Below are 14,928 nucleotides of genomic sequence, written 5' to 3'. Positions count from 1 at the left end.
GTGTGTGTGTGTGTATATTGTATCAGCCTGGCCACATTTTCAATATATATACACACGGTCTTTGCATTGGGGCTAAGCTCAACATCAAAGCCGCCCGCCAGTCGCCAAGGACCTGCGGACAAGGACGCGCCAGCAAGAAGAAGAGCTTGTGGCGCACGCAGAGATTTGGCAGCACAGGACTCACGAATGCGTATAAACGTTGAATATTTGATAAATGCAAAATGGGGGATAATATTAAAACGCGAAATGCGTTCAACATAATGCCAAAGAAAACACAATACGATGACTATCAAGTTGTTCCAAATATAAAAAAAAGTCTTTGTATATTAAATAACCTGTATATGAGCAATGGAAAAGAAATAAGAAATAAGCAAGAGAAGCCGCATAGAGCAAAATCAAAGTCAGTTTTGCTGCACTTGAATACGGGCCGAGATTATCGGAAGGTTTGAAAAAAATATTCAATATAAGGTATCAAACATATTTAGACCGCTCTGAGCATAATCTGATTATATTTATATAACTCTTAATAGTTGGTAAATATTCGAAGAATATAAAGCTCTTCTAGCTTTGATTTTTATCAGAAGAAAACCTTCAATGCCCAGGAGTACATCAAAAGCATTTAGTTATAAAAAAAACTATCGTATAATATAATATTTGATGTAACTTCATCTCAGGCACTTAAGATATCGGAATAGCCGGCAGGGTTCCGTCTTTTATTTTGTAAATCGAAGTAATTTTGATTTTTGAGCAAGATATGGAGACTAGGGAAATGTCTAGCTAGAATCATGGGCTCCTGTATGAATGGAAGCCCGACAATTATTCAAGCTTTTCGAGCAAGTCATTTGAAATATATATTATATAATACATGAGAAAATTATGCGTAATATATTCCATTCAGGAACTTGGGGAAAGAAAAAAGAAAAGAATAACTACTTATAACTCGGAATGATATTTGAAACATTAGTTCTTCAATTCACCAGTCTATAAATATTTTTATAACTTAAAGCACATTCACGAATCTTCGCCATGTTCCAACAATGCGCCTGATTCTAAGATTTTAAGAACCTGCTGATAAATTGACAGGGCCTGCTGCGAGTTCCCCAAATGGGAAACCAACAACGGACGCCAGGGAATTGTGTGCTTCGATGATAAGAAATTGAGAGCTTGAGTGCATTTGATTATTTTTGTTCTCTTTTGGTCAAAATGATTTTTACAATATATTATTTACGCAGCTTCAGCTGTCAATTGGCATTAGGCCATAATAATTTATTGATAAACAACCAAAATGGAAAGCTAAGCGGCTTTACAGCTTGCAATTGTTGGGGCCATTTAAATGTCTAATTGTGCCTGTGTTGACAATGGACAGGGGAATAGGGGGAGGTGCGCACAATTAACCTGGCCTAAAGCTAACCGCGCTCACTTTGAGGCTAACTTGTTTGACTGGCAAACACACACGCACACACAATAAGCACGCACAACCAAAGCACACACTCGGACAACCGCGAAACGTAAGCACTTGAGAACGTAAACCAAAATACCGTTAGAGGCGTTAAGCGTGACGTAAGCGTAAGCGTGCGCTGCCTTTGGCGTGCTGCCTTCAACTGATTGTGGCAAATTATGAATCTGAATGATGCTGCCTCAGCTGCTGCCAGCAATATTCGTGGCACTTGCTTCATTTCATTTTTCGGAGTCGCGTCTCGTTTCGGTGCATGCAACTCGTGGCACTAGGGCACTAGCACAGCCGCCCACGGCGCATGTCTCGTGAGCGCGTACTAAAGACAGAGAGGCCACAGAAGAAAGTGGGGCATAGAGATGGGGGCTGGGTAGTATGGATAAGTGGGTGCCATATATGTATGCCATATGTCATATGTATGTCATGCAATGCAAAATACTCGTTTCAGTAAAGCAGCTTAAAGAAGTCTGATGGAATTTAGAAGGGATGCGTAGTATAATTGTCTATATATATATAAAAATTGATCTATATCATTTGCTTATGCCATGTAGTACGGGTAAGTGGGTGCCATATATATGCCATATGACAAACATACTTATGTATGCCACTACATGTGAATATTTTTCAGAAAACTAAGAAGGTATTTCGAAGGAATGGACTAGTGTGTGTTAACTATCTATATATATTTATATATAAATATAAATTGTTCTATATCGTTTGCTTATACCCTGTAAAATGTATTACACTTTAATATTTAACACTCGCTTATGCCATTCTGTTCAACTGTGCGCTCTGATTGCAAGTTGTGCCCATTTCGGAGTAAACAACCAGGGCTGCTTGAGCTACACACACACTCACACATACTCACACTAACGTACACACACACATTCGTCACACACTCAGTCGCAGCGTCGTAAAAACTGTCGTTGAAGTTTGCGCTCAGTTTGAATTGTGTTTGGGTTTAAAAACGCATCAAATTTGACATTTTAAATGTCAATTGTTTGCCCGACAATGTGTTCAACTCAGCTCGTATAGCTAGTCATCAATTGAAATGGCAGAGTTTTCTAAATTTGCTCATGGTTAAGTCCTTAAGCAGTCTAAACAAGTTGTTGTCTTTAAGCTCTGCTCGAATTTTAATTAAATTTAAGAATTTTAATGCGCCTTAGCCATAATTAAATAACTGAGTAACCCGGCGCCGAGCAGGCTAATAGTGGGAAAGATTTGAGATGTAAAGATACTCGATTTAAGAACTAAAATAACTGCTTGATATTAAATTTTTGATTCAAGAACGAATCGCACTTAACTTATGTATTTGGGTAAAGCGAGCAAAGAAATTTCAACTCTAGAGTTTCATTTGGATTTAAGCAAAATTCTCTTTATTGAATTACACAATACAACTGAATTTATTAATATTTTTGGTTGCAAACATGTTGCAATTGTAATTGAAATCGTAATTGTTGCACAGATTAACAAATATTTGGTTGCAAGCATATGAAATTCAATTGAAATTCAAGAATCGCATTCAATAAATGGCACTCACAAGTGCAAACAAAATACAATTTATTGGGCCAGAGTTCAGTCAATTGTGTGCGAATGAAACGCAATATTAATAATAATAAAGTTTTTAATACTCTTGGCCATAAATGTGCGAACTGGCCAGAATGAGAAGGACATGCAAGAGGTGCGCGTGGCGGCAGCGAAAATATGAGAGAGTAGTTCGGGGGGCCAGCTGAAAAGATTTACGAGCTGGTCGAGCACCGGGGAATGCGCATAAATAAATTTCGATGACAATAATGAGTGCGTCAATTATTAATGCTGGACGTCAGTTTCGCAATTATAAGCGATCGATATAACACTTCAGCGACAAAGAGCATATAAAAAATCTATAAATTATCTGTGCCCTGATTGATTGGTAGTCCAACAAAAACGCGAATCTCTTGCTTGAATTTATGAGAATCGCAAAGAAAAGCAATATTAAGCTGAACAAATGTTTAGAATCGTTCAATTTAATATTGCCTTTCTATGCGATTCTCATAAACACAAGCAAATGTGGTTCATTAACAATTGGTTACATGTCTCGTCGCACACCAGCACACCCTGCATAAGCTATGCATAAAATCTGACTTATTCCGATCAAATGCACACAATTTTTGTGTTTTTATTGGAGCTTTATCATTAAAAACACTTCTCAAGCATTTTGTTTCACTATTTATCAACAGCTAAATGCATATGTTATGGTTGTTAACTAGTTCTGGCAATTTTATCGTTTGATCAGTCGATCTATTTTTGCAACCCTTTAACTTAGCTATGTTAGGATCAAGTAATTTATTTATATTCTGAGATACTTCAAAATGTTTAAATTTCCACATTTATCATCGTTTTTTTATAATGCACATTATTTGTATTTACATTTGAGCGAAACTTTGCCTAAAACCCCCATAACCAATCAAGGACAGCTTGCATGGTACCCGGTTTGCAATTTTGTTTAGGCTTTTTGGTTGTTGTTGTTGTTGTCGTTATTGGCCCGGTTATATCATCGTCATCTTCTTTTTTAAAACCGCAGTCTGCATTGTCGTTGTCGGGCCGGCAAAGATTCTTGTATTGCCTGTCGGTGCCGCAAGCGCACGAATCGCCAGGCGTTTTTCCGATGCGGTAAGCAAATTGATCCTTCTGCTTATTGCAACCATAAAGGCAGATCATCAATTGGTGTTTCCAGAGGCCCTCATGGAAGCTGGCCATGGCACAGCCCACACGAGTGTTTGTACCCGTCATAAGTTGCAGAAAGTGTGAAATATCCTGACTGAAATTGAAATTCTATATATTTGTTAGATTTGAAATGAATCCGTTTTCTACTCACCCGCCGGCCGATTTGCCCGTCAATAGGCTCTCCAAGTTTACATAATAGTACTGATCATACCAGGCCTTTAAATGTGAGTTAAGTATTTTGAGTACGTCTTGCTGCTGATGCTTTGGATATTTGCTGAAGACCGCATTGTAGCCTGGCCTGGAGGCCTGTGTCGTTGACAAACTCATCCCAATGGGATCTATTGTGCAGCGCATCACGGCCAGCTTGGCCAAATCAGCCAGAATCGGATCCCAGGCGACTAGCATCATGCGTGCCGCAGCCGGAAGCCTTGCCATATTGCCCTTTGCCACCATGTTGCGATAGACATTATGTTGCCTCACGATGCGCTTAATCAATGCCGGCGTCATCTCAATAAATTTACGCGGCTTGCCGCATTTTTCGCTCCACTCCTGAACATTAAATGAAACTTATCTCTTATCCGATAAAATAGAGACCCATTTTACTCACTTCCTCGCTCTCGCAGGCGAAATGCGGCTGATGTTCTTGACAATAGTCGGGCGCTTCAAGTTTCTCACTTGTTGTCAAGCAAGAATTTGGCATTGCGGTTATCCTGGCCAGGCCGAGGATCACAGCAGAAACCAACAACAGATTGTGCCGCTGCATCGCAAAACATTTAATTAGACCAAAGCTTAGAAGGGTAAAATTATTTATAAATAACAAAATGTTTTGCAGACGTTATGACAGCCAAATCCATTTGTTAAGCATTTTAGACATAGCTCGACAATTTCCAAGTATTATATAAGCAGATAGCTTAGAGGAATGAAATATTTGCATTGCTATTGGATCTAATATCATGCAACAGTTTATTTTAGATTCAGTTCAGTTGCCTCTTTGAGAGAGTTCAATAATGTTGAACATTTGCCATATTGTTTACGTTGTGAACAGAAAATCAAATAATTGTGAACCATTATCAAATAGCCACACTCAGCGACGGCGTAGATAACTCTTTGGAATAGATAAGCTAACTTCCAATCTCTGCTAATGGTGGGTTCCTAAAGTTCTGCGTGCTGGTAAAAAGTTCCCTTTAATGACTAGAAAGCGTGCACTTGAATTGTCCGAAGTACTAACAAATGTTAACTAAAGTCTCTCGATGTTATTAACAGCGCGCAGCTGAAGCTCTGTTACTGTACATATTAAGCTAATGTTAACAATAACAAGACCTCAAGCCTCTCAAAGTTATTAACAGCGCGCAGCTGAAACTCTGTTACTGTACATATTAAGCTAATGTTAACGAATGCCAGAGTTTTGCAAAACTTTTAAAGCAGCCCACGCAGCAAATATTTATGAGTAAACAACGAGTCAATTTGAATCAATGAATAAGCACCTGGTCTCATAAAATATGCATTAGCAATCCTTTAGTTTAATATACATATATATATATAAATATAGAAAAAATTAACACAGACTTAAGTATTGGGCCTTGTCTAGTCGCACAAGACAAAGGTTCTTAGTGCAGGTTCTCCTGGCGATTGGGTTCGATGGTGACACGGGCATAGGGACTGCCGGCGCCCACTTTGCGTCGCATTGTGACGCCACGATGCGGTCGCAGGCCCATCACAATTAGATAAACGCCCGCGGCACAGACTCCAATTAGGCCCAAGATGATCAATCCGTAGGCCCATCGGGGCCATCTTTCGCAGCTAAACTCATCGTCACGCACCGAAGAGACGAGCATACCGCGCACTCGGGCCGGGCGCAGGCAACGTCCGTTCGTCTGTATGGCCAGTTCCTTGAGCCAGGCTAGCTGGCAGTCGCAGTAAAGCGGCACACCATTGAGATCCAACTGGGTAAGTTTCCTAAAAACCGGTGACAAAGTGACATTAAAATTGCGCAGCAAAGTGCCACGAAAACTTAAGATGCGCAACGGCGGCAGCACCGAATAGCCATTCTCCATTACGAAGACATCGCCATCTAGCCAGCTCAGCCGGCGGCTATTCTGGAAGCTCATCTCCTCCACCTGGCGCAGCGGGGCGAACGCGTGTGCCGCGATGCCCTGCAGCAGGGGCATATCCTCCACATAGAGCTGACGCAGCTGGGTTAGATTGGCCGCATCCTGCGGCAGCAGCTTCTCCAACAGATTCTCACTAATGTCGAGGCGCTGCAGCGCCGCGGGCAGCTGGCCGGGCACACGCTGGAAGAGATTGCGTCGCAGCGAGAGTTCACGCAATGGAGCATCAAGCGGCAGTTTCAGTTCGCTCAGATTGCACGCATCCAGATGCAGTGTATCCAGCTTCGGATTAATACCATAGCTCTTGTACAGCTCCTGGCCGTTGGTCTGGTTCAGCTGCCGGTTCCAGGACAGCTCCAAAGTGCTCAGCACCAGCAGCGGCGCAAAGATCTGGTCGGGCAGCGAGTGCAGATTGTTGTGCGCCAGGTTGAGCACCTGCAGGTGCGGCAGCCCGGCAAACGATTGCGCCTCCAGCTGTTGTATGCTGTTCCAGCCCAGATACAGTTCCCGCAGGCTGGACACACGCTCAAAGTTGCTCGACGCAATGGCGCTTATGTTGTTGTGCATCAGATTGAGCAGACGCAGGCTGTCGCTATTAAAGCTGGGCGCACGATTCAGTTTGTTCCAGGACAGATCCAAGGTGTCGATATACAGAGGCAGCAATTCGGTAAGATCCTCCGTCTTGTAGTCTTTGTAGCTGCAATCAATGTGCAGGGCACGCATGCCCCAAGGCGCGGCACTCACATTGCTGCACTCGCAGGAGAGACGCGTGTTGCGATGTGCGGCGGGATAACAAAAACGATCCACCTCCTCATCGTTGGCATCGATACGCTCCGGCCTGGATGAACCCAACAGCAGCAGAAGCAGCAACAGCTGGAGTTTTGGGCTGAGGGCAAAGTTCAATCTTGACGCAGCTCTCGTCGTCATTCTGCACGTCTTTGTCATGGAGTTTCGATTTGTTTCGTTTCGGCTACCACACTGAACAACAGCCAACGATTCGCTATTGAATTCTTTTGCTGCGACACTGCGACTCGATATGGCTGATAGGGGTTTATCTTATCGCTGGAAATAAAAAGCTTGAGGGTTTTGGAATGAGTGAGCAATTGCTGAGGCACAATGAGAAACAAGCACAAACTGTGCTCGAACGATTAATAAGGCAAAGCTGAAAAGTTTCGGAAAATATTTGGGCGAACTAGTTCTTTAGTTCACTTCGGGTTTGGTTAATAGCAAAAACCAATGGGAATTTCCAGTACGAACCGGTTCGGTTCACGTTCGTGATTATAAGTATTATTATTATTATTATTATTAACATTATTATTATTATTATTATTATTATTATTATTATTATTATTATTATTATTATTATTATTATTATCATCATTATCATCATTATCATTATCATTAGGACTAGCATTCGCATTAGCATTATCATTATCATTATTATTATCATTATTATTATTATTATCATTATTATTATTACTATTATTATTTTTGTTATTAATCCTCGATTTTCTGTTTATTTTCAATGCTGACATCTTGGTCTCGAATTTCCCAGCGCTATTTCGCTCACAATTTCCCAGCGCTCTTTCGCTCACAATTTCTGAGCGTTAGCCCTAATTCAGTTGGACAGTTGCGCGACATATGCTTAGGTTCATTTCAAACTCACTCCACTCGGCGCACTCATTCGTATCGTAAGTCCATGACTTTTGTTTCGTTCAGGTGTGCATTCAAATGTTCAATAAGATAAGGCGTTGAGCTTTATTTCTCTCTCACTCGCTCTCTTTCTCTCTTTTTTCTATCAGTGCTTTTGTTTTGGTCTCATATCATTTATCTAGTTCATTAATCATGGCCTATGCCAAAGCGTAAGCTCTGGACATGGGCAAACACAAAAGGTATTTCATGTGGCAGCCGCTGACACACATTGAACCACATTGAATATTGATGAAAATTGTTTGCTTGCGGCCCGAAGAAGTTAATACTTTTCTTTCTTTTTTTTTTCAAATACCACCCTCAAAAGTTGGGACTAATCCCTGACAGCGATTTACACGCTGACTTGACGTTGTTTCGATCTTATCCGCAGGGATTTGTGCGTTTCTGTGGAGCGTTAAATGAGCGCGAAATCAACTTAAATACTAATTACAGCGGCTACTGAAGGAAATTGACTTTTCAATGCCTCGGGCTGAAAATATATACCCTGTATGAAGCAAATATTGAGTAGTTCATATAAGAGGCCAGTTACTAAAAGTCTTAAACAGAGGCATTTATTTTTAATTTTGAAAATATCACAAATTTCAGAAATGAACTTTTCTGTCTTATAAATTTTCTGGTCGACTTTTGATTGTCAAATGTAATTTAATAGCTTTTTGGGCGTAGCGCTATTAAAATGTGTCAAAAAAGCAGCTACATTTTACTTAATTAACGCAAGAAATATTTTGATTAATGTATTTTGTGAAACACTTGCAGCTGGACATTTTCCTTTGAGGCAATGCCGCTGTTCTATAAAAGTCAAGCTTTATTTAAATTATTGTTGCCTCTGCATACATTATGCGAGTACTGTCAATGGTAAATTGATGAGGCGCGCAGCACACACACGCACACACACACGCAAAATGTAAATAAATTAAAGACTTTCATGGAAAACTGTTTGCCGCTCTTGACTTTTGTGCGAAGGCATAGCATTAAATTACATGTGAAGCGGAGAGTGAGGAGGGGGAATAGGTGGGCGGAAAATTGTGTTAAGAAAAGATAGGAGGGCTGGTTGGGGGGATGGTAGCCGGGGCGCAGAGCTAAAATGAGCACATGTAAAGCATTTAATGAGCTCTGTTGCCAGCTGCCAAATGCGCGCGCGTGTGTGTGTGTACTGTGTGTGTGTTGTGTGTGTGTGCATGTGAAAACATGTTGTTGTATTTCTAAAATTTTAGAATATGCCAGGCACACGTTTCAGCCTCGCAGGCAACCCCCGTCCGCTGTCCACGCGCCCTCGATACATTATTACAGGCAAATTTATTTTCAACTAAAAACTCATTAATTACATTGAAAAGCTGATTACGTGTATGCGTGTGTGTGTGTGTGTGTGTTTGCATATACTTAACGATAATTATGCACAATTTAATTAAACGCAATTTTGGCGACTCAGTGCCCGGGGATCTAATGGAATTGTTAATTAATAGGCCAAATTCAGGTTACATTTTTAAGAGAATGCAATAAATTTGGCACGCACGTGAAATCCATCAATTTCCGGCTTTGTTTTTGTGGTCAGCCGGCAAAAAATTGCAAAATAAAATTCGCGCTAAACGTGCAACAGTCAAAGTACATACACACACACACACACACACACACACAAGTTGTGCACCAGCACCTGCTGAATATTTATGAAAATTGTAATATTAAATTTATGCACGTGGCATGCAGCAAAAGACCGTTGTGTCCACAGGCTTAAATGCATGTGCAGCAGCGAGTGGCATGCAAATCCATGCCACAACCGGTTGCATGCAGGAAATGCTAATGGAAATCGAAATGGGAAAATCATTAAAAGGCGCATTCCGTTATCCTGCAATTGACTTTAATGCCCATCTGAATGTCAATGGACAGTCCAGCAGCCCAGTGTTGTGTAATGCGCAAAGAGATACACACATACACGCGGCTACATCAATTGCTGCGTTCGAGCTGTGCTAATTGAATCACTTGTCATGCATTTTGTCTAATAACAGCGCATTAAAATGCAAATAACAATAATGCATTGCATGGGCGTGACTGTGGGCCGGGGGGCGTGGCTGTCTGCCTGCAACCGCATCCGCTTACCGGAAGTGGCTGTGTGCCACTTGCCGCACACGCTGCAATAGCAGCTGCAAGTGGCATAAATGCCTGCATTATGCACACGCTGTGCAGCTGCATGACTTTGCGTATACGTTATTTTTTTTAGTACCTGAAAGTATGCAACAAAGCGAGTGAAAGGGAGGCAGACAGTCAGACAGACACAAAGGTGCAGCACATTAGCTAATTGGCTTTGAAAACGTTTCTGTTATGCCCGATGACATTTTGCAGCACATCTCTCTTCCTCTCTTGCTCTTCTACTATTTCGCCCTCATTTAAGGCCCCGGTTAGTTGGGCACCGTAAGCGCATCTGTGAATATTCCTTTTAAAGAATTCCAAATGAGCTCGCTGCGCAATCAAAGCAGGCACAACACACACACACAGAGTAGGGTTTGTGCTTTTTGTCAAAAATTGTTAATATATATATGTGTAGAAAAATATATCTAAATATGTTTAGTTACCTTAGTTTAGATGGGGACCAAAGATTTCGTGGGTGACGTTTCGAGCTCAAACTCATTTCTCGGTTACAAACTCATTTTCGAAGACCTTTAAGACATTTGTATACGTGCCACGGGCAAGGTCGGGGGATACCAGCTATTATCCTATATAGACATAGACAAATTTTCCCAATATCCATAACTCTTCCAAAAATCATCCGATTTGTACGAGGCTTGGCTCTCTGTTCGTGCTTTGGTCTCCTGATCAATTCTGCATCTTAATCTGGGAACATTATTTTTAGTCAAAATTCATGTGAAATCGGTACCCTCAAATATCCTATATAGACATAGGTCGAAAATAATTAATTAATTAACTTACCATCCGAGCGGCTTAAACCTCATTTTAAGAGATCTTTGAGTAGAGCTAGTATATATATTGTTCTCTCTGTCGGATATAAACAATTAAATAGGTAGGTGTATATATTTAAGATCCTGACGAAGAGCTGGCTTCAGCCCATTGAAGAATTTACGTTCTCATTTAATCTACGATAATCGAATGAAAGCTTTTATCTAAGATCCAATGAATTGTCATATTAACATTTCTATCCAGATAAATTCATATGTTAGGGTATATAAACTTCGCTTTGTTGTCGTTAGCTGCACGTTTATTTACTGCGCTCAATTAAATGTCAAATTTAAAGAAAATGATTTCGTCTAATGGCTGAACGTGCCACAAAACGACCTCGTTGCGTACTTCTGTATAGCATGTAGCATGTCTAATGCCCTGACTAAACAATAGGCCAAACCTAAGCTCAAGTGGGGGAGTGTGTGTGTGGGTGGGTGTGTCTGCGCATTAAGCTGCGTGAGGCGAGCACACAACAAGCAGGTGAACAATTTAATACTTTCATTTGATCAAAATGATAAAAGCCAAAAAGGAACCACACACCCACACGCAGTTGCCGTAAAGTTGGCTTAATGAATAACTTAGATAACGTATCTAAAGGCAGACATTTTGTGGCTATCATTGATATAAACATTAAATTGGCAAAAGTTATTAAAAGATTAAGTCTTAATAAATTGAAAAACAAGCTTATGAACTGCAAAGTGCAGAACTTAAAAGAGAGAGGGCGGAAGAGAAAGAGTGAGAGGAGGTGAGTGAAAGAACAGAAGTATCAAAGTGCAAGTCTTTGTTAAGTATTGTCTGTTGGTTCTAGAACGAACTAGTTCATTTGTAATATATGTGTGTGTGTGTGTGTCTGCCAAGGATATGCTCGTTTATCTTCCTAATGAACCGTTTTGAGTGCAATTTTTCGGTTTTTGCAACGCTTTTGCAACTCATTCTAAGCTGTTTGTTCTTGCTGGCATTTGGCAACAGTTATTCAAGAATACAAAACCATATATTTGTATACTATGTGTATATATATTTATATATATATCTATCTATTTCTATTTCTAAAAAGCTCTCAAAGTGCGTTGGCTGTGCTGGAAGCGAAATGAAATTTGCAAACCTTTGACGGCTTTGCGGTGTTAGTTGAATGCAAATACTTGCAGATTCTCTCCCTCTCGCTCTTCCCCACTCTATATCTTTCTCTTTCTCTCCCTCTCAATCTTTCCCACATACACAACTTAACCAATCACAAATGTTTTTGACTACAAGCATAAGATTTACCAACTCAAAATACACCTTCCACAAAGTGTGTGTGCGTGTGTGGGTGTGTGTGTGTGTGGGAGTGTGTTTCGCCGTCTTCATTAAGTGTCAAATAGTTTTGGCTCTCAAAAATTTACTGCTGTGCTCTTGGCTGCTGAACTAAATGCCAACACCTGCTGGCAACTGTGCGTATAAGTAATATGCCATGAAATTAAGTATTCGCAGTGTGGTCCTTTATTAAAATCGTTTTAAAGAGCCATCAAATAGATAAGCGTATGCATTAAACTAATAGTTTATTAATGACTTGCAAGTGAGACAAACAACAGTTTACGAATTGAATTGCCCTCAATATAAGGCTGTAAAGTGTTTAGAGCATACAACTTTTCAATACCCTGCAGATATTTAAATTAAGTTAAAGGCAGGTTAAGAGTGCAACAGACTATAAAATGGACTTTGTTATAAAATATTTTAAAACATGTTCTCAAGACAACAAGCACAACAAATGCTGTCAAGTGCCTAGAGCAAGCTGCATTTTGATACCCTATGTGTGCATGCAGAGAGGGTATCTGTGTGCTAAGCTTTTATGTTTAAATAGAGCTCAGGTTGAGCTAAGAACCCGCTGACTGCAGCCCAAGCGACGCTTAAATAATAATTCTCGCATTTACAGGACATCACACAGTCAATCATTCAGCTTAAATGCCTGCCTGTTGCTTATTGCAATTTCGCACATGAAAGGCAATTTGCTTAACAACAACATTTGTCCCGATGTGCCTGCACAGGCCCGCTGCCCGCCTGCCTTGCGTGGCCATAGGATGCCTTCACGTTTGGCTCAGAAATGAGAATTCAGTTTCATTTGCAAACGTCAAACCGCCCCCCCTCCAAAAAAAACTCCTCTCCCACGCCGCTGCCAGCTTGTTGTTTTTCTGCTGTGGACACAAAACTCTCACTAGCTGCCAACTGGCCAAAAAGTTGGGAATGCATTTCATTTCTGGTTTCATTTGTTGTTGCTGCAACTGTTGCTGTTGCTGTTGCTGCTGCTGCTGCTTCGAGCTGTAATTTGATTTGTTTGGACTATTCTGTAGCTTGTTTTTGTGTGTGTGTGTGTTTTTTTTTTTTGGCCTTGCTGCATGAAATGTATTGCCATGCGGCAACTGCGAGCTTGGCTTGTTATTTTTTCTTGTACTGCTGCTACTGCTGCTTCTGCTTCTTCTGCTGTTGCACTAATTAATTTTGCTGCTGTTGCATGCTGAATGCTGTTCGATTTTTGATTGAGCCACAATTAGTCCAGTTCAGCTGGCCATAAATGTCGCTCTACGGTTCAAAGCTCACATTGCATACATTAGTCCAACTCCTAGACCAGCTGTGTGTGTGTGCAGTCATTGCGCATGTCCTGCATGGCATGGAAGATTTATTGCCTTTGGCCTTTGCTAAGCTTGAAATTAATGTACTTCACAGTTGAGTTTAGCAGCTGCCAAAACGCCACCAACAGATTAGCGTGGCCCAAACAACTGCCTGCCAATCTGTGCATGTGTGTGTGCGTGTGTGGGCGGCTGTCTAATGAAGTTGTTAAGGCGTAGGCGGGCGTATTCTTGTGTGTGTGTGTTACAAGTACTCGCTTGCACTTACGCTCAGCAGGCAAAACATACAGGAAAATCTAATAAGACGCTTATGACTACGCTTGTGTGTGTGCCTGGGTGTGTTGGTGTGTGTGCATGTATGGCTCGTGTTTTAGTCAAAGCTTTCACACCCTTTTGAGTGGGTTGTCGTGGCTTGCGGCATGGCCGGCGCCTCGGCCGCAACGACAGCCGCTGACGCTGACGATGACCATTAGCCAGCGACAATGGTCGAAAGCTGGACAGGATCGGGGCGAGTAGGGTCCTGGGGGGGAGAAGGCACTGGCTGGGCGCCGGGCACGAGTGACACTCATCTGGTTTATGTTGTGCTCTGCGCTTGTTCTTTATTTTATTGTAGTTATTTTTTTTTTTTTTTTGCTAAATTTTATTGCGCTGCTTTTGGCTCATTTTTATGTGTTGCCCGAAATGTGTGTTTGTAGTTACGATTGAAGAGTTTTCCCCAGTTTTCTCCATTTTTCCGCCACTTTCAGTTTGGTTACATTTTCTTACTTGTTTTATTTTTCGCTGGGACAGCGTTTATTTTTATGTGCACACTTGATTGGATCGTAAAACGCGGCACTAGCATCGCGTAGCTAAACGCATAAATAACTCAACGTGCATCAAAAGTAAAGCACATTACTTATAACTAATCTAAAAGTTCTCTGGTCAAGAGATTGCTTGGCTAATCAACAGATTATGTGCGACACGAAATGGGTAAGTTAATAATACAGTTTACGTTTTATGGGTCTTTCATTAATTGCACTTAAATATCTGTTAACCTTGCTCTAACACTCCCGAGTCTATAGAATTTCTCAATTATCCCTTGTCCAAACAATTCTTTATAAGCATGACAGCTCTATTCTTTAAAGAATAGCTAAAAATTTATGCTTGAAACAATTATCAGTAAGTCCTCTTAATTGCCAATTTTACGACCAGTTGGCAGCTCTGTTAGAAGTAAGGTACAACGGCTAAAAGGCAGCTCATGAGTCTAGAGAATTTCCCAATTATCCTTGTAATATAAGAATGTCAAAACAAATTTTAAAGACATATCAGCTTTATTATTTTAGGAATCTATGCTTTAACAAATTATCGATAAGTGCGCTGAATTGCCAATTTTACGACCAGATGGCAGCTCTGTTAGTAAGGTACA

At 40.9% G+C, this 14,928-nt stretch overlaps 2 protein-coding genes across 2 annotated transcripts; both read right to left on the bottom strand.

Moving 5' to 3' along the window:
• Positions 1 to 3,798: 3,798 nt before the first annotated feature.
• On the bottom strand, positions 3,799 to 4,945 carry LOC6627092 (venom allergen-1). Its single transcript, XM_002048771.4, has 3 exons — positions 4,767 to 4,945; positions 4,311 to 4,708; positions 3,799 to 4,253 (listed from the first exon to the last, which is right to left on the bottom strand). The coding sequence occupies exons 1-3, from the start codon at positions 4,920 to 4,922 to the stop codon at positions 3,881 to 3,883; spliced, it is 927 nt and encodes a 308-aa protein (XP_002048807.1). The 5' UTR covers positions 4,923 to 4,945; the 3' UTR covers positions 3,799 to 3,880.
• Positions 4,946 to 5,652: 707 nt separating this feature from the next.
• LOC6627093 (carboxypeptidase N subunit 2) lies at positions 5,653 to 7,417 on the bottom strand. The gene has a single exon (XM_002048772.4). The coding sequence runs from the start codon at positions 7,210 to 7,212 to the stop codon at positions 5,767 to 5,769; it is 1,446 nt and encodes a 481-aa protein (XP_002048808.2). The 5' UTR covers positions 7,213 to 7,417; the 3' UTR covers positions 5,653 to 5,766.
• Between the last annotated feature and the right edge of the window lie 7,511 nt (positions 7,418 to 14,928).

This window comes from Drosophila virilis, chromosome 5 (genome assembly GCF_030788295.1).
Source record: "Drosophila virilis strain 15010-1051.87 chromosome 5, Dvir_AGI_RSII-ME, whole genome shotgun sequence".
Lineage (NCBI taxonomy): Eukaryota > Metazoa > Arthropoda > Insecta > Diptera > Drosophilidae > Drosophila > Drosophila virilis.
This window is presented reverse-complemented; position numbering and strand designations above follow the sequence as displayed.